Here is a 25,483-nt window from a genome sequence, read left to right as displayed (position 1 = left end):
TGTCTGACGGTGTTGTTTTCATGGTCTTTTATCTGTGATTAATGTGATGCACAGTGCAAGGAAAAGGGAATAAGTGATTATTCTTTCTTGCACAGAGGTAATCAAAGCCAGATTTGGGCTTATCAGCGAATGGTGAGTATGACAGGACCGAAAACACCAAAGGCCCACAGAAGTGCTTATCTTGTCATAAATAGCTTTTTTTTGCTTCAAATGCCTAATCAATTATGTATTCTTCTAATGTTTTAGCTTATTTTTTCACTGTCGAAACAAACATTTAGTTTTGTTGAAATACATTTGGTTAGAAAATTAAATGTGACGTTTCCGTGCATAGAACCATATTTTTACCCATCTGAACAGGGTAGCACGTCCAGGCTATGTGGGGATATTCAGTATCTGTACTGGCTTGGTTGTAGCCTTTTAATTTTATGCTTGAACTCTCCCAGAAACAACAATGCAACTGCTTCATTCTGCAAAACTTCCTTGTTCCTGCAGAATAGTGCATTTTCATGGCAAGCATGCAGTGGAGGAATTTTTCTCTCTCAAAGCAAAACTTCCGTTTCATATGGTTTCTTTTATTTGAATGCTTTAACTCATGGCCATCATTCTATGAAACATTTTACTTATTTATAACTAAGAATGGTCATGACGAGTTTCTTTCAGTAACTGTGAAAGATTTTAGCTTCATACAGAAGTACCGGGATGCAAAATGAGTCCACCCATTTCTCAGGATTTTCTATGATGCAATATTGCGATTTGTTATATACTTTTTATTTTGGAGAGTTCACTAATCTGAATTGGGTTAACTGCAAAAAAGAATCTGCTTTCCTTTGTCATCCTTCCATATACATGCAATCCTATGATTAACGCAGTGTCACAGCTCGTTTTGGAAATCTTTAAGCACCTCACAATTTGCAATTCAGTGAGCTGCAGTGCTATTAAAGGCTGATTATTGATGCATCTTGATGGATGTTTTTTTCTACACAGGAATTACATTTTCTACCTGATACTCTCCAAGCAAAGTATTTTTAACAATCTGTAGTTAATTTAGCTTGAATATCTTTTGATTTCCCAGCATTATAAAAGTGCCAATGGAAAGAGAAATGTTTGCCTATAGCAGCATACTTTTTGTAAATTAGGAGATGACCATTGGGCATATTGTGAATAACTAACAGGATTCTAATCAACATCTCGTTCTTTCATTGCTCTTGTTTAGAGCACATGAGAAGCTATCTGCCAATCATTTGTGATAAAATGTACAGTGACGTAAGATGCTGTGAGAATGTTGCACACATCTCAGGTTGGAGGTAACCTACCTGCGTTCTTGCATTAGATCATGACTTCAGTTTTGGTCAAGAGTCTGTCAATAGAATTTCTTTTGGATGGGATGTTGTAACTCCAAAGTGCTCAACATATCACAGAAGAGTTTGTAATTTACTTGATGCTGATGAGCCTCATCTTGATGCTGCATCCTTTCCCCATCCCTCTTCACAGTATATCGTGAAACACTTGCAAAATACATTGAAGAGCCAACAAAATCTGCATATTGAGGTCAGATTGGTTGGTGGTTGAAGCCACACATGCAACTATCAAGCTAAATCACCAAGTTTAACTTCACCTTAAAATGTCATTTTAGGATTCAGAGGGTGTTTTGTTGCTTTTTTCACTGTACAAACTACTTGGCTAAGGATAGGCTTTACTAGATAAATGAAAACATTTATTTTAAAACTTACATGGTTATGGTTAACAAGCCTTATGGCTTGTTAAGAAATGACATTGTCAAAACATACTGCATCAAAATATCCTTTTACTGGATTACTGGCATCTGAGTCCCACTCCCTTGGCTAAACACACAAGATGTGTTAGATACATGAACCACACGTGTCAATGAAATACAATACTTTAAAGTCACGTTGGGCAGCATGAAAAAATACAAATTTGTTTTCATAAGCACAAATATAACTATTTCTGTTTCATGACTACTTAACATTTTTCAGTGACAACAAGCTCAGCACAGCCAGTTGGCTCATGGAGACCTTTGTATGTCTTTATCTTTTTTGTTACCGTCTTCTTTTATTTAAGATAATTGGGTTTCTATAATTTGCTATAGCAGCTCCAGTTTAAACAGTTTAAACTGTCGGCTCCCTTTAGGTTGGCAGAAAACAGCAACTTCTTCAGTAATGTGGGTGAACTCTTTTGCAATGCAGTCATATAATTATGCCTGCACGCCAACTACATGTCCCCCTCCAAAAAAGCATTATTAGCCCGACACTACAAGTCATATAGACAGTGTCTTATTATATTCATGCTTACACAGCTGAACAACTTGAGAAGCTTTGTGAGAACATTTTTGTTTAATTTAAGGAAATACCTCGTCGGTTGCCATGTTTTTGGATCCCCTCCCTGTAACGTGGCACTTCAAGACGTGTGTGTGTGTGTGGTTTGTATAGTCAGGACCAATGTTTGTAGCACTAAAATAAAATTCAAATTTACTTTTTTTCTATGCCCTTAAAATGAGAAAGTTATGATTATTTATATCTCTCAAATCACAATAATCTATACCTGATGGTTTCTTGCATGTGATAACACTTAAGCTCAATACTTTCATAATGTGTGCAAGCAAAACATTTACTAATGGTGTAAATCAAAATCACATTCTGCACTAATATCTATGAAGTTAATTTGCTTCATTGCACTCTCTAGTGTTACCTGCAGTTGTCTTTTTCTCCATTCATCTCCGTCTGCCATAAGTATAACCTTTCTCTTCTTTTTGTACAGCTCCAAACTGCATTAGTCACACTAGATGCGGTTTTACTGAGTGTGAGACGTCTTGCGGCTTGCACCCCGATCCAGCTGGACCAAGACGTCGCATGCAAGGCTATTATCACCCCATAAATCTATGTAGATCTCAATAAACTTCTCTTTCAGTCAATTCAATTGTGCTAACACTGATGTGGGCCGACATTAAATTTTAAGGGAGAACCCCCAAAAAAAAAAAGTTTCAATTTATTTATAAGTTAGTTGACTTAGAGCTTCAGGAATGTGCCCTGTGTCACACAGCTATAACTGCAATCACCACAGTAAAGGCGAGAGTCAATATGTCATACTGAGTTTGATGCTAACTGTACATATGCAAAAATATATTGGTGTTTACACTGTATGATGTTATGAAAATGGGTTTATTTTTAGTGGCAGAGCATTTAGATCTGAGAGCTTTTACTCCATTTCTTTTTACCCTTGTGCTGCAGCTTTCAGGTAGAAAAGCTGCCATTGATTACATTACCAGTCTCCCTTCCCCCTGTGTTAATGATTCAGTGGTACTGAGTATATTAATATTGACTGCCAATATGCCTCTGAGGCTCTTATATTAGATAGGGTGATTGAAAACACAGGCAAAGCAATTTATTCACCACTAAACGTATGTTTAATGGGAGTAATTGTGTTGCCTTGAGAACACATGAAAATGAAACAGCTGCCAAAGGGCAAAAACTCAGTGATTGTGTCAGTACAATACTGAAGTTTTTACTGAGACTGTGGTTAAATTATGAACCATGCTATCCAAGGTCCTACCTAACAATGAAATAATTGCAAGGATGGGAAATAAATATAAGAATAATTTTAATTTCTTCATCATTATACTGTCTTCATGTTTCCAGTCTTAACTGTGGAGAATTTTAGGCTCTTGTATTTTTTCTCTCAACATCTTGTATCAATAACGAGAAAATATTGAGACGCGAGTGTTCAGAATCTGTGTGACTCTTTAAATAAATAAATCTCCTCTTTCTGCCAAAAATTCTATCAATTTAGAGTTTCTGAAAAACTGACTTTAATTCTGGTCTGCAGACTCTAGGTGTATATCACTGCATTGTACAGGTCCTGGTAACTTCCATCAGCACTGCCCAGAAGCGCAGAAGGGCTCTGAACATAGGCGGGAGTAGCAGTACTAAGCTAAGTGTTTGGTGGGTGTGTTATGTGTAAATCAGGTCAGCCAGGGTTAATCCACATGGATTACCAGCAACATTTTGCAGGAGACGCTCATATCGCCTCCCTCCATCTCCATTGCACTATCCTGGTCACCTATGCCTCTATAGTTCTTTAAATTTCAGACAGAAGACGGTGTAACGGGAGCTTTTAAGGTCCAGAAGAATAATGTGGTCTGACAGAAAAATCTTAGAGTAAAGCTCCATGACTGCTGTGAACTCTTCACCAACCTCTGCTCAATTTTCTAAATGTAGCTTCATGTTGAAATAGCGATCAGTTATGCCTAGTTTTTCTCAACTACTCATACTTTATTCATACTTCACTAATACAAGTATCTGGAGGGGAGATAATTTATTCTTTGCACCTAGAAATATTTTTACCCTCAAATCAGAGGACTATATTTTTCATTTTCTGTTATTTTGTTTGATACATTTCGGAGCATCATGTGTTCTCCCAACACATTTGTTAAGTCTAGTTTAAATGTAGTAGTTTGTTTATCTATGGGTTTAATAATAATGAGAAATCAGCAATTTGATTTGTAGAAAACATCACATTTGATATGTTGTAGAAGTACACTAGTTTTCAGCCACAGAACAAGTTATTACTTTACTTTTGGAGGTTTTGTTTCCTAATTTTCTGAGCCACAAGGTTCTTTTATGAAAGGTCACCAAAAGCTAAACTCTAAAAAATGCTTTCCTGCCATCAGGCTGGGCATATTATGGGATTTTCAGAAGTATCAGTGCCCAGTAGTTATACGGGGTGATGAACATGTGAACTGTTTTTGTTTTCGCCTTTTAACAAATTAAATAATGTAGCAGCAGCACAAAGTGAACTTTAGCACTGAATAGTATAACAATAAAATCTTTGCTTAGTTGAATTCATTGTCTGCTCCCTGATTAATCTTCTTTGGGAGTTGAAGTGGCTTGATTTTTTTATATTCCTTTCATTACTAATTTAAAAAAAAAAAAGATTACCGCTGGTGTTGTTTGTTTGTTTTTAGGAGATTATGTCAAAGTTAGGAATTATTTACAAGTCAAAGTATGAACAGCTGAAGTGATAACACAAAAGGGCACTATTCTCATTTTTCCTTCATAAATCATGTGACTTTGAAAGTGTACATTAAAATAACTTTACAATTGATTTAATGGTGCTTTAATGTGGTTCAATTCATGAATCACTTTTTTTCTCAGGACTAAACTTTTCTTTTATTTATTTATTTTCATTACAGCCTGTTGGTGCATTGAATCCGAAACGTGCAGCATTTTACGCCGAACGCTATGAGACATGGGAGGATGACCAGACTCCACCTTGTCATTACAACTCTGACAACTCCCACTACTCCACCGCAGCCAACACCCTGCACTGGCTTGTCAGAATAGTCAGTAAAATCACTGCTTTAACCGTTCTCTCTGCTATTGTTCTCACATTCCCTGAATTAGTCAAGTATGTGAATTGGAATGAAGATGCACAAAGACTACAGACAGCTTTTCATTTTTTGTCTGCATTGGTTGATTGTCACTTGTCAGACTTGATGATGCTGTTACTTTGAGGTCTGTTGGCTTCTGCACAGGAAGCAGCTAGACATTTCAATTTGATTGGGCTGAGTTAGACCAATGGCGCTCAGAAAACACATTTCACAGGCCAGTAAACCAGCATATGTGAACTAAATAAAGAGTGGCTGGGTAATGATTTACAGGGGCTGGTGTGACAGGTTTATGTGTTTCAGGCAACCCAGTGAGCGCTGGAGACATGTCCATCAAGGTTACTGAGCACTGTCCTCATTTACTGTGGAAGAAAAGGAGGAGGCAAATGCAACTCCAGTCTGTTCCCCATAAAACCAGCCTGTATATCCCGCAGAGCTTCTTTCAGTTGCTGTCTATATGATTTTGAAGAACCTTACAAAATTGAAAAAGCTTTATGGGGAATGTTGTGCTGCAACCCTCCCATCATTAGTAGAAAGGAACTGATGAGCTCCCCTGACAATAGTTAGATTGGCCTCAGTGGGTTTGTTCCCACATTCCCTTTCTCCTCCTGGTGAGTGATCCATCTACTTCAACCAGCTGTGGTTGCACAGTCACAGTCTTAGAAAACCAAATTTTTGCCTGTTATCATTATGGCCTACTGTACTCAGGAAGAACACTAATTGACTCTCCCTCAGGCTTGGATACAATGAATGGCTGATTTCTACAGAGATTTCTTAGCCTTTGACAGAGTGAAATAACAATGAATTTATGCAGAAAATTTAGGCTATACATATGTGTTTAGTGTAAGTGTGTAATCCTCTTGGATTGAATTTAAAATTGAGCCGTGATCTTTGACTGTTCTGATGTCTAATTTTCTTTCTCTGTAGGAACCCTTCACCACGTTCTTCCTCGGTTCCAATAATAACAAATTTGACCACCCGGATCACACATTCTCTGCCATCGCCCGCTCCTGGAGGAACTGTCAGAGGGACACATCTGATGTTAAGGTGAGAATCCTAACAAAAACAAGCAAAGCTAATGTTGTACCCTGACACAAGCAGAACTGACATGTTTTTGTATCCTTTCTTTCTTCAACCTGGTACAATGAATATGGCTGTTATGTTACTGTTAGTTGTGACAGTAATGATACATATCAATATAGAGTATAATATCTCAGCATCTTTCTAGCTGTGCAGAATGGATATAGAATTTGTCATATAACCTCATGCAACCTGCAAAAATAAAGAGCTTACTGTTGACTATAAATGCCCCATCCAGATAAAATTACAAAGACCAATAATACATAGAATTACCCGATACTCATTTGAATCATTTTATGCTTAAAGCAAACTATTTCAGAGCTAGGCTGATCTTGAACAAAGTCTGCATCTGAGAGAAAAACAAAGCCCTCTCCCTGCAGAGCCACGGCGCAGAGACTGAAAACGCTGAACCCTGCTGATTTGCCTCCATTTTGCCCACTGCATAGCACGCAGCAGGGATACGCACTGACCTCAAAGTGTCATATATTTCTAGCACACCCTGCATCGGGTAGTGTTGCCTCAGGCAATTAATAAAGCATTAATGACAAAAGCTATTTAAAATGTAGTCTTTTATGTACAGACAGGGCTTTTACTTGCCAGGATCCGGGGGAGAGCAGCCAACAACCTATGTGAGGCAAAGGTAGAACGCTGTGAGCCTGTGAAACGCCACCCTGTTAACAAATGCAGTGTACTTTTGAGTACTTGTATGTCTGCATGCATTTGTTTTTACACACACAAGTAGGCTGTTGATCTATTAGGAGAAGCATTGTACTGTGCTGGACAATGCTGGATTGCTAGCAGTGTTTTATAATGTATTAGAATAGGGAAAATATTGCACAATGATTTGTTTGGGTTTGTCATACTGAAACACGGGAAAACTATGTGACTATGGTAGCCCTCCATTATGCTGTTTGATGTGATGTGTCCTCAAATAATCTAATAATAACATACTGATTTTGAATATATTTTGACGCTTGTAATCTAAACATGTTTTGAATAAGGAATATATAGCTTTACCATAAACTTATTAAAGATGAGATAAAAGCATAGATTTCTTTATACGAGTCAACAGAGAGGAAACAAAAATTACATACACAGCCACCAGTAGGTATGACAGAGTTGAGTCCAGGTTAAGGTCAGTTTTGGCTTAGACCACCAAGCAGCCCATTGGTTCTCTTATTGAAAGGGATTTTGTTTTTTACCAGGGTCTCTCTTTCATTAACCCCATCCTACTCCTCCAGTAATGATGACAAGTCCAAGGGAGCTTGAACCCCTGAAGGAGATGACCTCCTAAAAGAGCAAGTCAAATGGAAACAACCCTGCACCAACTAAGAACCTCACCTCCTCGACCATCCCATCATTAATGTTAATATGCCTCCATACCTTACATTTATTTCTGGGTGCACAGGCTTTAACGTTATCCTGGCAGAGCTGCCCGTGGGTACAGAGAAGCAGATTTTTTTAATGGAAGTAGTGGGCATGCATCCACACACATATAAAAAAAAACACACTCACAAACTGCCACTATGTTTTCTGAAGGAATCCGGCAGCACCCTGCTGGTGACAGATTTTGACGAACATGTCGTTAAGGTGACACAGTATAAAGCAACGGAGACTTGTGTGATTGACTTGTTAGCCCATTACGATGCTGTTGCGGAATTAATGGCTGCCATGGGACGGTGGCTTGAAAACGGAGCTGGCAGTTTTAACGGCTTGGTGGTGAGTTACGGCAGGAAGTTTACAACAGAAATAGAGGGGGAAAGTGTGGATGTGTGTATGTCTGTGTATGTGGGGGACGGAGGGAAACGAAAAGGAATGGTTTCTTGGCTCCCTTCCCTGTCGTGTGCACAGGGTGAAATGTGACCAACAGCAGACCAGTAGTATTATTGGCCTGTACTGTGTCATGCTAACTCGCTCTCTCAAAACCTTGTGATTTATAGGTGCCTAAGAGCTCTGCATGTTATGTATCCCACAGGCTGAATAAAATTTCATAATACCACTGAAGCTGGCAAAACACTTTATTTGTAAAACAAAGCTGATAAGGGGAGTTAATACACTGTGGTTGCATCTTCCTTTATAATCTCAGGGTAAGAACAGACAACTACGGTTAAGTTGTCTTGCGCCTATGTTGTTTAATGAGGACTGAATCTACATTCCTGGTGTGCATATGCCTGATTGCTCAGAGGCTAGACTCACTTATCCTATCTTAGCTGTAGAGGATAAGGGATCAAAGTGAGGACTGAAAAACTGCTGTTTTCTGAAGAATATCTTTAATGTTCATAGTTTTTGGATCGATTGTCAGGAAGTTTAGGGTAATGCAGTTGAAAATGAATTCCATCCTTACAAGAGATTAATGATACTTCTATGATGATATGATATATAATTATTTTTAGAGTTTATTTTTGGAGAAACAAAGCAACATGTGACTTGTTTGTGGTGCTACAGTACCACAGCCACAAGTCAGTGCATTAAGTACACATGATGTATTCTTATGTGGTTAAAAAAAAAAATTGAGAAATTCCTTTGTCAATCACACAGGAGAAATTTCTTTTGAAACCGCAAAATGTAAGGAAATATTTGCCCTCTTGTTTCCCGTAAGGAATCACATCAGACTTTACGTTTGGGGCTCCTTTACCACACTGACTTCCCCTCTCCTGCTAGGTCCTGACCCCATCACAAGAACCCAGAGACCAGGAAGAAAAACTCAACTCAGTTCCAGTTTCATTTAACACATATAACACCTCTGCCTGGAATAACTAGCACCTCTCACCGCCTTCTCGTGGCCTGCTGCTCAGTTTGTTTGTGTTACCTTTACCCCCTGAATTTTCACTTTTTCTCGGTGGGACACAGCCTTAACATTTTTTTTTTGTGGTTCTGTTCTTTTTTTTGCTTTGTTGAGATTTTGGGTGATTACACTGTGACTGTTGTGTTGGGCATGTGTCCTTATCCTTAGATATGAACATCTCTCTTCCACAGGAGCTGATTCCTGAGTTTTACTATCTCCCAGAGATGTTTGTCAACAGTAACGGCTACCATCTGGGAATGAGGGAGGACATGGCCATGATTTGTGACGTGGACTTGCCGGCCTGGGCAAAGAAACCAGAAGATCTTGTTAGGATTAATAGGATGGTAAGCTTTTGGCATGTCAGATTATCATGTGGCTGTTTAAAATCCCATGTAATACTTTTGTTATCTGAGACTGTCCATGTATGTATTAAGTCTTTTTTTTTTTAAGAAAATCCCTTAAAAATTTTTACAACTTAATATCTCTCTCAATGAGGCATTGCCTCCTTCACCTCCTGTTGATTTATTAGTTGGTTGCTCAGTATGTACACAACAAGAAACTGAAATTACCTTTCACTTTTATTGTTGTTTGGAGCTTTTGCGAATGCTATTTCTTTGTGTCTATATGAAGAAAAAGTAACAATAAATTAATGAAATCTTACAAACTAAATAGAGCAACATTACATACTGAGACACGTCAGAGTGAACATTATGGCAATACATGAAGTTAACATGCAAATGAAAAAACAAAACAAAGTATAGTACCATTTTGTCTTAAATTATTATTATTTCCTAATAACCAGCTCTATATCAAGAACATTAATATGTACCATCTATCTACTATCTCTTTTTATTCAAAAGTGATGAATGTTTTTGTCTTTTTGTCTGTTTGTCTTTTCCAAGATTTTTTTACTCTTGGCTTTTAGCCTCCTCATGGCAGGAAATAAATCCGTTCCCCCTCTGTCCCCTAACCTTCCCATACATCTGTGTCTCCTTGTCTTATTCATGAACCATCTAATAAAGCTCATCGCTCAATACTAAGACTATACCCTCTGACCCAAGCGATGTCACTGAAAGACGTGGCTGAGGGCAAGTTTGTCCTATAGTGTTACCTTTTGCAGTGTGGGGCCTCATCACTTTGGCAGTGTGCAGAGCCCCTTTCATCTGCGTTTGTGTGTGTATGTGGGCACCTTTAATACAGACAGCCTATCAACATGTGGCTCACAACTCCCAACAGGTTTCAAGAGTAGGAGAGAGACAGCAAATGTTATCGGGGCCATTTGTTACCTTCAGATAAACTCTGCTCTCCCTTTAATCTGGAATCACTTAGTGCAGAAACTCGACAGCTCTTCTTCCCACAAAACATAATGGATGTGAGCCAAAAAGAATTCACACAAAAGCTACATGATAAATAGCCATTGTATGTCTACAACAATACCGATGCATCTTGAACTCATATGCATATTTTTACTGAACAGGAGCTGACCTCAAAAAAATTAGAATTGTTAAAGCTTTAAAGACATCCATTGTCGGAGACTTTTAATTTAAGCAAAAGTTAGCCTTTCTAAAAGTTGATACTCTGTACCCAGTATTTCTGAACCACAATGTCTGTGTATTGGACAGAACGTGTATATTTTCCCTGCCTGGCAACTATGATTACTTTCTATTAACCTTGTAGAATGGAAAAAAGAAAAATCCTCAGTGATATGCCACTGTTTTATTTGCTGTAATGGGTAGCTTCCTTCCTAAAACCAAAGCATCTTCTGTAATACTAACGGGAAGAAACAATGTATCCTGAGGTTAAGGGGGACAGTGTTTTTAGACTTGAGGTAGAAGGAGGCTGTGGGAACACTCTTGACCTTTTCAGCTGGAGTGACAGAGCTAGGCTGGTCTTATGTAGGTGACCTTTCCCCAAACTCTACCCACACTGCTTGCTTGAGCTCTATCAGGTTTGTACACCAGCAGAGTTTGGGTGCGAAATGGGAGAAGCAAGGAATTGTTACAGGCATGTCTGCATATCCAAAAGAAAAAGCAAGGATGACTGGAAAAAAAGAAGATTATAGTGAATATGTGCGATGTTGCCTTGCATTGTTAGATTCACAGACCATTGTTTGTATGCATCTGGAAAATCATAGTCCTCTGCCTCCATTTTTGTTTCCTTCCTTTGTTCTCTTTCCTAGCTAGCCCACACTCTTACTACCTCTTTTATTTAATCTCTGTCACTGAATCTCTCTGACTTCCACCCCCTTTCTCTCACTCTTTTTTCCCTTCCTCATTTTCTTTTTCCCTCCCTCCCCACTCATCCTCCCACTTCCCATCTTTGCATGTGCCACTTTCAATTGTCGTGATATGCCCTGTGGCAAACTCTGCCTCTGTGTGCTTGAACAGGCTTTGTTGGTAATGGCTGTTATGCCTGACGTGAGGGGAGGAGAATAAATTTCTCTCGCAAAGCTTCACCTCAGCATGCATGGGCATTATGTTGTACCATATTCTGAAACAATACATTAGCCCTCACTGCATCGCTTCCGTGGTTACTGTATATTTATAATTATTATAGGTCTCAGAACTTATCCTCAATATTTCAGTCACCCTCCCACAAGAAATCCAGTCTCTTTTTTTTCAGTCTAGCAAGTAATCTTTTTAATTGTCCTTCTGCAGACAGTTTTGCAGTAAATTGGATTCTGTTAGCATTGAACCAGTTTCTTTGTCTCCATACAAATATAGCATTTTAAGGGGACTTAAAGGCTTGACCTGAGTTAGCTGATTAAATTAATAGACAGGGATCTGTCCAATTGTTTCCCCAGTGATTTTTGTGTCCAATAAAAACGCTGCTTATGATATTTTACTGAATGTAGGTTATTTTTGGCTGGACCAAAGAGCACAGTACAACATCTGCAGATGGGTGAATGAAGCTGTGATTACGATTGCTGCATTGGTCAATGTGCAAGAAAACTGTGTCAACACAGTGCCATGAGACTGGTTTTATACTGACACAATCCCTGAAACTTGAAATTGTAATGAGTCAGTCATGAGATCAGATGCATGATTAGTCAGGCATTTTGTTTGGCTGGCAACAGTTGAAAAAGTATAACTATTTCCAAATTTCCAATGCAAGCTATGCTAGCAAAGCAAATGACTCAATCCACTTCAGTGCAGCAATGTAACAATATTCTAATTAATAATCTTATGTGATATTGCTGCAAGAAATGCAAATCTAAAGGGTTTTTTGTTTGTGATTTTTAGATCCCATGCTAGCATGGATGGAGAAAATCAGGCTTTTAATGTTAAGAATTGTACAGTACAGACATGAACCTTACATGTAAAAAATAATATGAAATTGCTTATTGAATTAGTTATCAAAAAAGGGATCACATAGAGTACCTTAAATGTGTAAGATCCAGTTAAAGAGACAACTAATATATTACTTAGGACTTTTGCGCTCTATCCTCAAGAGGCCCACAACAACTACAAACAGTCTAAACAACCACAGAGCAACACAACCACAAACATATGCCAAATTATCACAATTACAGGCCAAATTACACCAAAGGTACTTAAGGCGACTATAATTAGACATAAAACAACCAAAACCAGATAGAACAACCCCAAAAGTTGCATAACAGCCAACAAAACACCAGTAAGAGATGTACAGCAGCCATCAAGACTCTGAACTACTACAAAATGACAACATGGACAGCATAATTTGGCTAGGCTTTAAATATCTTTGAGATCAAATAAATTAACCATGAACATTGCATAAGTGTCCAAAGACTGAGCTAAATTTAGGGGGGGGGGGTTCTTATTCATAGCTTTAACTGAGGGAATCCCCCTAGTCACTGACTTTGAAAGTCCTTGGTCTATACAATTGCATTGTGACTATATACAGCCAAGCTATATATTTCACCAGGTTGGAGGTTGTTGCCTAAACATATTCCCTTTTAGCACCCATTATATGGATTATTTGATGTTTGACTGGGATGTTATGTTCTGGTAGGTCATGTATGTAGGCTGTGTTGTTGTGTTCACTGTTGTGTTTAAGTTAAATTTGTATTGTGTCTTTTGGTTCAAGTGGTGTGGGTTGCTGGTGTGCCTCTCACCTCTAATTGCCCTGTGCTCCTCTGACAGGCCCTGGAAAGCGAGTTTGTGTCATGTCAGCTGCATCAGTGGATTGACCTTATTTTTGGCTACAAGCAGCGCGGCCCAGAGGCAGTGCGTGCCCTCAACGTCTTTCACCACCTGACTTACGAGGGCTCCGTCAACCTGGACAGTATCTCTGACCCTTTGCTCAGAGAGGTAAAACTTTCAGAAACACACAAACCATATTGCCATGGCAACCAAGCCCTCTTTTCTCTTATTCACCAGAAGTACTACTCCCTTGTCTCTATTTGTCTTGGCATGTGTTGGAGCTCTTGGAGCTTTTTCATGCACCTGTCAGTCAGTTAATGTGTCATGCAAATTTAAACTATGGGAGAATCTAGCAGAGCTGGTGACTCATTTTGTTTGCTTTGAGATTAGCATAATTCTGTCATGACATGAGATGATCATATAGATAAGTTTTCTTTAAAAACATTCCACACTCATCATAGATCTTCATACCATTATGATTCTGTGTACCTTTTTTGTCTTGAGTACACTAAATGTTATTTCCTTAGAACAGATCAATAAATCAGGCTCTGAACAATCACCAAAGGTCACTCAGTCAATAGATGAGGGAGATGATCCTCTTGTTTTTAACAAATTAATTGAATAACTATTGGCTCAATGGTACTACTCCTGAGTAGCATAATTGCAAGGGGAAAGGGGGACCAGAGACTGCAGCAGCTGGTACGCATTGTGGCACTTTCTAGTGTGAGCTCATCTTTCCCTGTGATGTTCACCATCTGCTGTCTCCAAAACAAGTCATTTATATACTGTCACTTCCAGGGGTGCCTTTATTTATCAAGTGACCACTATGCAAATCATCTGCAGAAGATTTGGCTGATCTTATTACCAAACAATATTGTGAAATGTTTGGTTTTCATTTCATTCAAGAAATTTTCTTCTATGAGTCCCTCTAGCCATCTTTCATCCTGACTGTTGTTACCCAGAAAGTAGCCAGTGCTGTTTATGAGTAGCACATTAGGAAGTCTGCTATTCAGACTCCTTAATTGTACCCAGTTGATGTAGCCACAATTGTGAAATGTGAATGTATTTGGAAAAAGAAATAGGATCAGCTAATTGCAACTGATGCTATATTGATATGGTGAGCACTAATTAAGACAAGTTTTCACACCCACAATTATTTTTCTCATTCCTGATGGATTCTTTTTTACCTTTTCACATAAAATCTAATCTTGCATCTTTGAACTCCATATTGTGAACTTTATCATATATGTATATTGACAACAGTGATATCAAAGCAATTTAAAATGGATTTTGATCTGAGGCAAAATGTTGCCTGTAGCATCTATGACAACTTTCAGAAAATTTGGGAGATAGAAACCTGTTTACTCCTCTTACTATCTCACACAAAGCAGCCTATGCCTTGCCTGGATGAGTCAATGAGGTGTAGCATGGAAATTAGCCCAGTGACTGTCTCAATAAGATTGATATTTGGTGATTGGCTCTGGGGTATTGATTCATTCTGGGCCTGACAGGTGAAACTGCTGACCTGGTATTAGTCATAACAGTTAAGGAATTTGAATTGTCAAGAAATTAGAGGTCATGAGAGATAATTTCCTCTTGCATGTCAGATGAAAATGATGACATGTTCTGACATGCTGCCAGGCCTCTGGTCTGTGGTTGAGGAGAAAGTGACAGCTCTACTGGGCTCACTGCCGGAACAGAAGTCCTTCGCAGTGACGCCTCTCCTGACAGCCTTCTCTTATGGAAAAACATGACAGCAACCCCTTGATTCAGACCCCTCTGTGTCACTCAGTAGTAAATAGACAAATTATTCATCAGTGGGACTATTCCTCCTCCTGCCGCTGCCCCTCCTGCCCCCTCTGAACAAACAAAGACAAGTGTGCTGCTGCTACCTTATGATGGGCTTTGAAGCTGCTGACATACTTCAAATTAATTTCACCTTGATATTCTCATGCTGATTGAATGCTTGACCGTGCTGTCTCTACATCACATAATGTATAGGTTTTAATATGCATTATCTATGATGATAATGCAGCATTTGAGACAATCACTTACTGGTAGACATATTGTTTGAGACAGTTTTTCTCCTGTATATGGTAGTGCACATGTCAATTCCCAAGCTGTCGCTCAAGAAACACCCTCAGGGTAATTCTTTGTATTTAAGGTTTAAAACACAGAAAAGCTTATCTTAAACAAATTTCCATTGGCATGCAAAGAATGGACGGCAGTGTCATCACATGACAACATAAAGCACTTGCTTTCCATGTCTCTGTATGGTTTCTGTTCTGATTTGATCTGTTTTTATCATGTTTATATTACTTGAAAGCCAACAGTGCTTTAAAGTAATTTGCTGTCTGTAATCTCTGACATCTATCAAAAGGTTAGAAGATTAGCTTCACATTTGTAGTTGCCACTGTTGATCCCAGGTGTTGTGACTCAGCACGATCCCACGCTGCTTACTGGGTCAATGCAAGGCCATGTCTGCAATCTGTGAGACAGAGCTGTTGTGTTGCTGCATTGCATGAGTGCACTGGAGGAGGCTGCAGGGGGATCATCCTCCATGGAGTCCCTGTCATCAGTTTGGGAATCAAACAGTTGATAGAGTGTGAGCTGCAGCCAGTAACCTCTGAAGCCTTCTGCTTATGCCAAAATTGAAACGAACAAAGTCATACAGACAAGTAGATGCAGTTTTATGAAGGATGTTTAGTGCTTAACCAAGCAATGTGGTTGGAGGGGAGATCATCGGCTTTGACAATGAGTTTACCTTATCAGCAAAAAATCAGAGCCTCAAGTGATTTCAACTAATGAATTACCTGTTAAATACTCCCCAACTCAGACTGAAGTAGAGATAAGTTTTTGACATACATCACTGAGAATTAGTATTTAAGCAGCTGAGAGATATTGATGTGTTTTGATTACCTAGCGGAAGAACATAGTCGAGGTTTAACCTTCAACAAGTCAAATGCCCTTCCCCAACGCATGCAATCAAAAAAGATATAAGTCTCTACTGTGTTTTCTGGAAATAATTGTTGTCTGAAACATCCAAAAGGCTTCATTTAGCTGCCCAGTTTCCCTGGTAATGGAATAATCTCAAGAAATATGGTGATGTTTTCCACATGGCCCTTTCAGCCTTTCTGATCCTTGTATCGAATTTCTTTATTTGAGCAGACATTGTGACCCTCACCTCAAACCTAACCTTAAATAGCCATAATGTCAGTTGCTTATTACTTGAGAGACTGTGTTGTAAAGAAATACTGACTAACACTTAATGGTTCCCAAATGTGCTCACCAACTCATATGAAACCTTCACTACTATGTGACAGCACTCAACTGTGTGGATGGCGCCTTTTTTAGGTGACGTGGAAGATCGGAAGTGATTTGAGTGGGGTGGCTGTGGCCTGGTGGCCTGTCCTAATTCAGTATCACCTCCACACTTCCCGTCCCACGTCTCCCACTGTGGCATGTGCTACCCAATGGGTCTTTTTGATAGTGAATGGTGTGTACAGGCCAAAGAAAATGAGGGCTTGTCGCAGAGGCAGTCAGAAAGGCAGGTGAAAGGCTGAGCGATGTATGTTCCATTGTGCACAGTGGCATTGACGGACGTCTACAAGCTCCCCTCTGATGGTGGAAGTGGCTCTAGTCACATCAATCACTTCCACTGTGGAGTGCCTCGCTTTCAGTCAAGCTCAGCAGCTCTTACTGGTTGTTTTTCTCCTCTCTCATTGCAGGCAAAGGATTACTTTTCTCTGTTTTTAAATAGAGGTTATTTTCTAAAGATAGCAAAATTCTTCTTTGTTTTTTTCCTCCTGTTGCTCATTATGAGACTTCAGTGGCTGTTTTTTTTTTCCATTACTCACAAGCTTCAAGACCTATAGTTTGTACCCCATAAATCATCTCTTATTGAGATACTGTACCTTTAATGCCCTGCTTGTGGGATGATGTGCCTCTGTATATGTGTGTGTATGCAGACATCCTTTTTTTTCCTTTGTTTCAAACACAATAACATCTAAAAGCACGTTGGCCTGCTGCAGTTCTAGCTGGATGTCACTCCAGGTTAACGTTTATGCAGTTGGGGCCCCTGCTCCTGGAAATGGGAATGGTTAACTGAAGCATGTTAATAGGAAAAGGCTTGTCTCTTCCATACTAACACTTGGATGACTCTGCAGGCTGAGGGGGGAAGGGGGAGCACCCAGGCGGATTGGGAGTACACCCCTTTCCCTTTACCTCCCCCTTCCTCAGAGGCATGGCTGAGTTAGGATTTGCTTGCATTGTCAAGTAACGCATTGACCCATCACTTTGATGCATATTGATTGTGACAGGCGCTCTCTCTCTCTCTCCCTCCCTCTCTCCCGCAGGCCACAGAGGCGCAGATCCAGAGCCTTGGACAGACGCCATCTCAGTTGCTTATTGAGCCACATCCTCCACGCAGCTCCGCCATGCACCTGGTGAGAACACCGAGCATGCTGGGAAAATTCCCTGCATCTTTGAATGTGGTGTGTGCAAGGAGGGATGTATGGACCTGGTGTGTGTTGTAGTGAATGTGTTTGTAGGTAGACAAATAATTGAGAAAGGTGTCTTACTTCTGTGCCTTTTTTTAATCCAGTCCTTTTTACTTAAATGTTTGAAGGTCAAACATTTCAGAAGTTTTACCTCATGTAGGTCACAGACCTATGAAATAACAAACAATTTTATTTCAAATAAAATAAATAAAGTACCAATGGTCTGTACTGTTTAAAGCTGATATGCTTGCAAGTAGTTAAGTTTAAAGGGAACAGTGCTCCCTACTGGCCTAATAGTTCCCATCTTTGTGTTGAAAGCTGCTTTTACCTGGCCAGTTCATGTAATAATCAGCCTTATCCTCATTATCCACACATGGCTCTCTGTTTCCCTCCATACTGGAAATTTAAAAGCAGATCTTTCTAAGAACCTTTTATTCAATATTCTACTATCGCAAAACACAAGAATTCCCTTTCACATTCACATACCCGCTTCTTTCAACAACATCCAGGATGAGATGAGAGCTAAAACCGGATCATTCACCAAGTATCGTTGGTATCAGTGATTTTGACTCTTACTACACATGAGGCATAACTTAGAATGTTGGAGACTGAGGGGAATTTTAAGTGAAAAGGCAAAGAAAAAACAAAATATTAATTTCTTTCAGTGTTTAATTTTTGTGTCCCAGACTAGATATTTCTGATACATGTGTGTATACACCACCTCATATGAACTTCTTCATCCCAGTTTCACCATGTCTGACAAAAGTCAGAGGGGGCAGTGCATGAAGTTCTCCTCTGTGTCTGGACCTAGTCACCCCACCCCTGCCAAAACCTCCACACTAATTCTTCTTGCATTCTTTTTCCCTCATCTTTTCATACCGTCCCTATCCCTTCTTCCTCCTGTACTCATTTGCTTGTGGTCATCCTCTACAACCATCATACCCCTCTATCCTTTTCTGCACTTTGTCTTTTCTCTCTTCTACTCAATAGTGTTTCCTTTCACAGAGTCCTCTCATGTTCAAGGACCAGATGCAGCAGGATGTCATCATGGTTTTAAAGTTTCCATCCAATTCGCCTGTAACCCACGTGGCTGCTAATACTCTGCCTCATCTTACCGTTCCTGCTGTGGTTACTGTCACCTGCAGCCGCCTCTTTGCCGTCAATCGATGGCACAACACTGTTGGTGAGTGGTGCCAAACTCACATAAGAGGTGATATTTTCGACATAGACATATCCTGTTGGAATAAATGTGGGCCTCACCGTACGTGATACCTACCACAGCAGTTGTAAAATCTCTTCATCATCGTCACTAAAAACCTGCCCACTGTTCATAATAGAGCTGTAGCCAGCTGTCTATGAGAGTGGCTAGCACCTCCCAGGTAAGCTGACCATGAGTGTTTCCACATGTTCCTTTTCAGACATGTGTGAACAACATTATCCACAGAATCCCTCCCAGAGAAACAGCCTCACCTCAGGGTCAGAGGGCCAAAGCAATGGTTACTAGGAAATTAGGCCACAACTGTGCCACATTTTCCTCACACGTCCCCATCTGTCATGGTAGAAATATATAAGGCTCAGAACCAAAGAGTGCACAGTGTGTGGCTGCTCTTAATGAACACAGCTGCAGCACCCCTACCACGCTGTTGGAAAGGAGGGAAATGTGTTTTTGCTTTTTTCAAACAGGGATATTAACAAGGTCTCCATATTTTCAGGCATGTTGCTGTATCAAAATTGAGTCCTGATACTCATTCACAGGGATGAAATGTCTCCAGTGAGTTTGATAATGCCAAAAAGGAAAAAAAAAACTGCTGAAATCAGATGAACCTCCTATACAATCATTTTATGGAAAATGAATGAACTTGACTCTAAAAAGAGAATAGATGTTTATGTATGAATGTGAAGGGGCCAATAAAAGCCTTTATGTATGTACCTGAATCCAGGTCTGCGAGGAGCTCCGGGTTACTCCCTGGAACAGGCCCATCATCTTCCTATAGAAATGGATTCTCTGGTTGGTGAGTAAGGTTGAAAGGAAAATACAGTTGGGGGGAAAAAAGTCTTTTATATATGTTGTAGTTGTAGAAGCTATAATTTATAATTTGAGGATTTCCTACAGCACCTCCGATTCTGTTCTGTTTTGGTCCCCCCCCCCGCAGCCAACAACGCTGGAAGCAACAAGCGTCAGATCACAGACCTAGTGGACCAAAGCATCCAAATCACCACGCACTGTTTTGTGGTGACAGCTGACAACCGGTACATCCTGGTGTGTGGCTTCTGGGACAAGAGCTTCCGTGTGTACTCCTCTGAGACAGGTAGGTTAGAGTGTAAACTCTATTTCCTACAGAGGTGTGCACTGATGTGTGGAGGACTGAGTGCTATGACAGTAATGATATAGTACTGGTGCAACTCTCCCATGAAACACTGTGCATAAAAATAGATTAATATGCTATAATCCATTGAAATTTAGAAAAAGTAAAACTGTCCATGTGATTATGTTGCAAGGAGACAGAGATGCTGTTTCGTTATATATAACTGATTATAATGCAGATGGTCAGGAATGCCTCATGGTTCTTGGATGATTATGAAGGGTTTTAGGAAGACTGTTTAATAATTCTGGATACATTTACCTTTTCAGCATCTGATAGAGATAGAAAACTAAATTGCTTGTTTAGCATTTAGTGAACCTGTTCTTTTTGTATGTGTGTGTGTGTGCGCGTTTCAAAATCTTAGCCGAAATTGCACTGAAATCGTGTTTGCTCGTTATTTTCCTTAGGCAAGCTGACCCAGATAGTTTTTGGCCACTGGGATGTGGTGACATGTCTGGCCAGATCAGAGTCTTACATTGGTGGAGACTGCTACATAGTCTCTGGATCTAGGGATGCTACTTTGCTGCTGTGGTACTGGAGTGGGCGACACCATATTATTGGCGACAACCCGAATAATGGTGAGTGAGAACATGAAAGCGCCATGCATGTACACTTTGTGTATGCCGTAGGATCGACCTCTGGACACACGGTTACAGGAATATTTCAACCTTATTCAGCATTTTACCTTTTTAAATACATTCCTTATTGTTAAATGAGAGATTATTATTTTTAAACTTTACATATACAGGGGACAAGTCTTTGATCAACACTGAAAACCTTCTTAGAAACCAAGCAATGTGGAGAGACAAGAAAAGGATAAATTGTCTGCACTGTAGCTGTGATATATTGGTTTGATTAAAGCTGCGGAGTTCTGTTGCTTTCAAGTAGAAAACTCCAGATGTCTTTGCCTTCTACTGCTCTGTTCATTTAGTTATTTATCTTAAATACAGTATGTCTACATTCAGGACAGTCTATTTGGGTTTGGGAAAGCACCTATACAGTTATAATACAGTACAAGCAAGAAGCACTATATATAGTGTGGAATGGAAAAACTCGAAATAAGGAAGAAAGTGGGTTTTTATTTAATTTCTGGGTAACAATACAACATGTGTATGTGAGAAAATCTTGTGTTTCCAATTGTCAAAGATTCAAGGAGCTTCGGATTAGTTGCGAGTGTCCTCTAATTAACTTCACTGAGGCTTTGACAGTTAATTAAGAATTTCAGCTTGGATGCCTCCAATTAGCAAGGGGCAACAGCACTTGTGTTACTGCAGCAGGAAAATGGCATTCCCCTGATATTCACACTACACAATGAATCTTCAGTGGACAAAAGAAGGGACTGAAGGAAGTAAGGAAGCAACATAATTAAAGAATAGCAACACTGGGGTGGAAGATGATTTAGATTGGCTACAAACATTCTGTATAGATGTGTACATACAATGTAGACAGCCAAAATTGGTTATGCACAAATACCGATGGAACCACAACCACCTCTTTGTATTTTCACAACAGAAAAACAACTACTTATCTTCATTCTTTTACCTAGTAGCTGTTTAATTTAACAAATTCTTTCAGGAGTTTAATTCTGGTGATTATATTGTCTGTATTGCTGGTTAAAGTTTGTGTGAATATGTATCAGCAGTCTACAAGACCAATACTCCGTCATACTGCAGGTGTGGCATGAGCAAGAAATTGATTTCACCCACGCCCCAAAAGGTTGTACGTGTCTGAAATCTGTGATAATTAAAAGGACTTCCAGTTCAATCATTGCTTCCTTTTCAGACCCAGCCCATCACCCTATTATGAGGAAAAATTGCACCAGGTTAATTATGGTGGCTGAATCCAACTTGTCCCAAGGGCTTACCACAGGGTGGGGGCAAGCTGGATGCAGGGTGATAGAATCTTTTGTTGGGCAGGTGAGCTTGCCTTTTTTCCCTGGAGGTTATTTTTGACACTTGTCCTATTCAGGCCCCTGTCAGCAGCGGGTGCTCGCACTGACATGGCTGCTCAGGTCCTGGTCTCTAAGGGACCATGATGCATCGATCCCAGTCCAGCTCGATGACTGGACTGCAGCAGCTATAGAGGTGACAGGCCAAGCAAGAGGAGGTTGAGATGATGATGATTGTGGGGTCTAACACATTTCTCCATACTCTTTCAGGATGATACTGTCATATTAGTGAAAATAGAAACTTTACAATGAATTGTCTGAACTTGAGGCACATGTGGACATCAACAGCCTAACACAAAATATTCAGATGTGTAAAAACTATAGAGAAAAATAAAACATTTAACTCAAATTTAATCCATCCATCCATTTTTATACCTTTGCCAGATTCATGGTTGCAGACTAAAATCTAAATCCTAGATAACTTCAAAGATCACCTTTGCATGATATGATTTAATACTATAACGATAAAGCAACAGATTCACTTTTTTTCCCTCTTTTAATTGGGGATGAGGGTATTTCAGAGACGCTTCTGCTTTCATTGTTGTGGCAACTACTTGAGGTCATTGGCTCCAGGTGCCATGTAACACCCCTTACTAACCTCTCCCCCAGCTATCATCAATCATGTGACATGTGGGATGAAATCTAGTGGCTTGGCAGCCATCACAGCATTTCTGCATTTACATAACAATTTAAAAGACTTTTCTGCTAGCGGATCTATGTCACAATCTCAGCGTTTGTTTTCATGATTTTTTTGTTGGACAATACATGTTTGGTGGTGTCACTGAAACATTGTCTTAATTATTTAAGATTACAGTCAGTATGTTGTTCAGATTGTGTGGGCAATGTTTTCACTATTGCACCACTGATTTAATCAATTAAACCTAATTATTTGCTTTATCTTGTAGGTGACTACCCAGCACCACGAGCAGTTCTGACTGGTCATGACCAGGAGGTTGTGTGCGTGTCAGTCTGTGCAGAGCTGGGGCTCGTCATTAGTGGAGCCAAGGGTTAGTGTGCGTCTTTGCTTTTTTATGTTACCATCAGCAGGCAAAAAGGGCGGACACATGCAACTCTGATGATTTAAACTATAATATAGACATACATAAAACAGGTTAGGTCGATTCTGACCCATGCAAACAAGCTACTTGTCATTTCTGTGAATAGACCTGCAAGCTCACCCAGTTTTTTTTTCTTAATGGCTAAAAGACTGATTTTCATGATTAATTTATTTCTCTATAAGCACAAGCTAGTCATACTCATATGTTTTGGTTTGGCAGAGGGTCCATGTCTGGTTCACACCATCACAGGGGACCTTCTACGAGCTCTGGAGGGACCAGACAACTATCAGCTCCCACGACTCATCTCCGTGTCCAGTGAGGGCCACTGCATCATCTATTATGAGAGGGGCTGCTTCTGCAACTTCAGCATTAATGGAAAACTGTTGGCACAGATGGAAGTCAATGATTCCACCAGGGTAAATGATGCCCCAACATCAGTCTACTCCACAAAAATGAACAATGCAGCCTTACTTGCATTAAACCAGTTAAATCTTCCATACATGAGTTTTGACATATATACTGACTACTTGTAAAAAACACATATCCTTTGCAGAATGTCAGAGAGGCTAGCAGGGAATTTGACAAACAGGAAAGTCTGACAGATGCAGTATGCTTGGATTATATTTTAAAAGCTCAGGGTCTTGGCTTTTTTATTTGGAGTGTTATGGTATTAAAAGAAGACTCAAAAAACATTTTGATACAATAATATGCATTTGGAGAGAACTATTCATCAATGCACATCAACAAGTACATTCTCATGTTTAACCTTTTAGTCTTAAATAAAGGTCATCAATTTAAGTATCAAAAAAAAAAAAATGAAAACCATGTTTCGTTAAATACCATTTTGAAATCTACAGCAACAATAACTCTTCTGCAGAAATGACAGTGAATGTGAAACTGGAGGTGACATGTTGAATTTCCCTCTGTCCCTCTTGAAGGCAATTCTCTTGAGTAGTGATGGCCACAACCTGGTGACAGGCGGCGATAACGGCGTGGTGGAGGTATGGCAGGCTTGTGACTTCAAACAGCTCTACATTTATCCAGGCTGTGATGCAGGCATTCGAGCCATGGACCTATCACATGATCAAAGGTCAGTAAAGGCAGTTTTATGATAGTAATGGTAAGTACCATCACTGGTAGACACCAGCCAATAGCAGCAGTCAGCTAAGAGGACCATAAAACTGTGGCGATCAGCTTAAATCGGTCTCCTCCCTCTTCTCTGGTTTGTGCCACAGATTCAGGCCCCATCCACAGAGTGGGTACTTCCACATAAAATCTGTCAGTGTAAATGTTCTTATTGAGTTTGGAATTTTAGAAATCTCACCCAGGCGTGGGCTCAGATTTGTGAATCTTATGTTTGCGTACATGTACATTTAATGTTATAAGTCCTTAAAACTGTAGTCTATATGTAGGTTCTTCAGGGGGAAAAAAGCCATGTGCTGGTTGAGTTTTATGGCTCATCTGTGTATATTTTAGAAAGGGAACAGTCGAAGAGAAAAATGACAGGTATCTTGTGTAAGTGCATACATCAAGCATAACACAGAGCAGGCATGCATACTGCAGAAGTCAGTTAGCTGATCAGCTGCTTATTTTCCAAGTTTACATTCTTTAAGACTGTTTAGGGGTCACATAATAGATGCCTGGATGGTGTCTCAAAGGCCACAGGGTTTGCTTTGGGGCTATGAGAGCCTGACGTAATCATGTGACCCTGGCAGTCAAAAGGTTACGCAGTCTGAATATTGAATATTCAAGCTTCACTTTACAGCCACAGGCTAAACATCCCTCAGCACTTACAGACAAAAAAACAGCAACCTATTTTTTAAGCAAGTTAAGTCATCACCTTCATAACTAACTGCACAACCTCTGAGGATAAGCAGATGATGGTTGAACATGAGGAAATTCAATTTAAGTGGTTCATCATCCCGTCTTATGATGGCAAAATTAAATGCGACATACTTTTCTTCAAACTGAATTTGATGCCATTTAACAAATCACTGAAAATATTTTTAAAAACCCTTTGACTCAGTTGCAACCTTTAGCCCCATTAGGTTCACATTAGGTAGCACAAGTGAGCTGGGGTCTGTAACTCCATTTAAAAAGAGCTATTCTATATCAGCTCTGTTCATTGTGCTTCAGCATTTAAGCCCTTGGGGTGTAGCAATAAAAGGCAAGCCTGTGAAATCAGCTGCTTTCATACATACCAGCCAACGTAGACAAGAGTGGCA

The 25,483-nt window shown here is 39.7% G+C and overlaps 1 protein-coding gene across 5 annotated transcripts in view; it reads left to right on the top strand.

Moving 5' to 3' along the window:
* Nucleotides 1-25,483, top strand: part of nbeab (neurobeachin b) — a 175,863-nt gene that overhangs the window by 150,055 nt on the left and 325 nt on the right. For 3 of the 5 annotated variants that reach the window (XM_072392132.1, XM_072392134.1, XM_072392131.1), the window contains 12 exons: nucleotides 5,207-5,356; nucleotides 6,329-6,448; nucleotides 9,458-9,610; nucleotides 13,391-13,558; nucleotides 17,746-17,835; nucleotides 18,880-19,072; nucleotides 19,830-19,901; nucleotides 20,043-20,198; nucleotides 20,660-20,830; nucleotides 23,106-23,207; nucleotides 23,478-23,674; nucleotides 24,197-24,348. In XM_072392132.1, the coding sequence (XP_072248233.1) occupies nucleotides 5,207-5,356; nucleotides 6,329-6,448; nucleotides 9,458-9,610; nucleotides 13,391-13,558; nucleotides 17,746-17,835; nucleotides 18,880-19,072; nucleotides 19,830-19,901; nucleotides 20,043-20,198; nucleotides 20,660-20,830; nucleotides 23,106-23,207; nucleotides 23,478-23,674; nucleotides 24,197-24,348 (1,724 nt within the window). The remainder of the gene's footprint in view (nucleotides 1-5,206; nucleotides 5,357-6,328; nucleotides 6,449-9,457; nucleotides 9,611-13,390; nucleotides 13,559-17,745; nucleotides 17,836-18,879; nucleotides 19,073-19,829; nucleotides 19,902-20,042; nucleotides 20,199-20,659; nucleotides 20,831-23,105; nucleotides 23,208-23,477; nucleotides 23,675-24,196; nucleotides 24,349-25,483) is intronic. The other 2 variants (XM_072392135.1, XM_072392133.1) reach the window with 1 other exon arrangement.

This window comes from Leuresthes tenuis, unplaced genomic scaffold (genome assembly GCF_036924035.1).
Source record: "Leuresthes tenuis unplaced genomic scaffold, fLeuTen1.0.hap1 SCAF_9, whole genome shotgun sequence".
In the NCBI taxonomy this organism is placed as follows: domain Eukaryota; kingdom Metazoa; phylum Chordata; class Actinopteri; order Atheriniformes; family Atherinopsidae; genus Leuresthes; species Leuresthes tenuis.
This window is presented reverse-complemented; position numbering and strand designations above follow the sequence as displayed.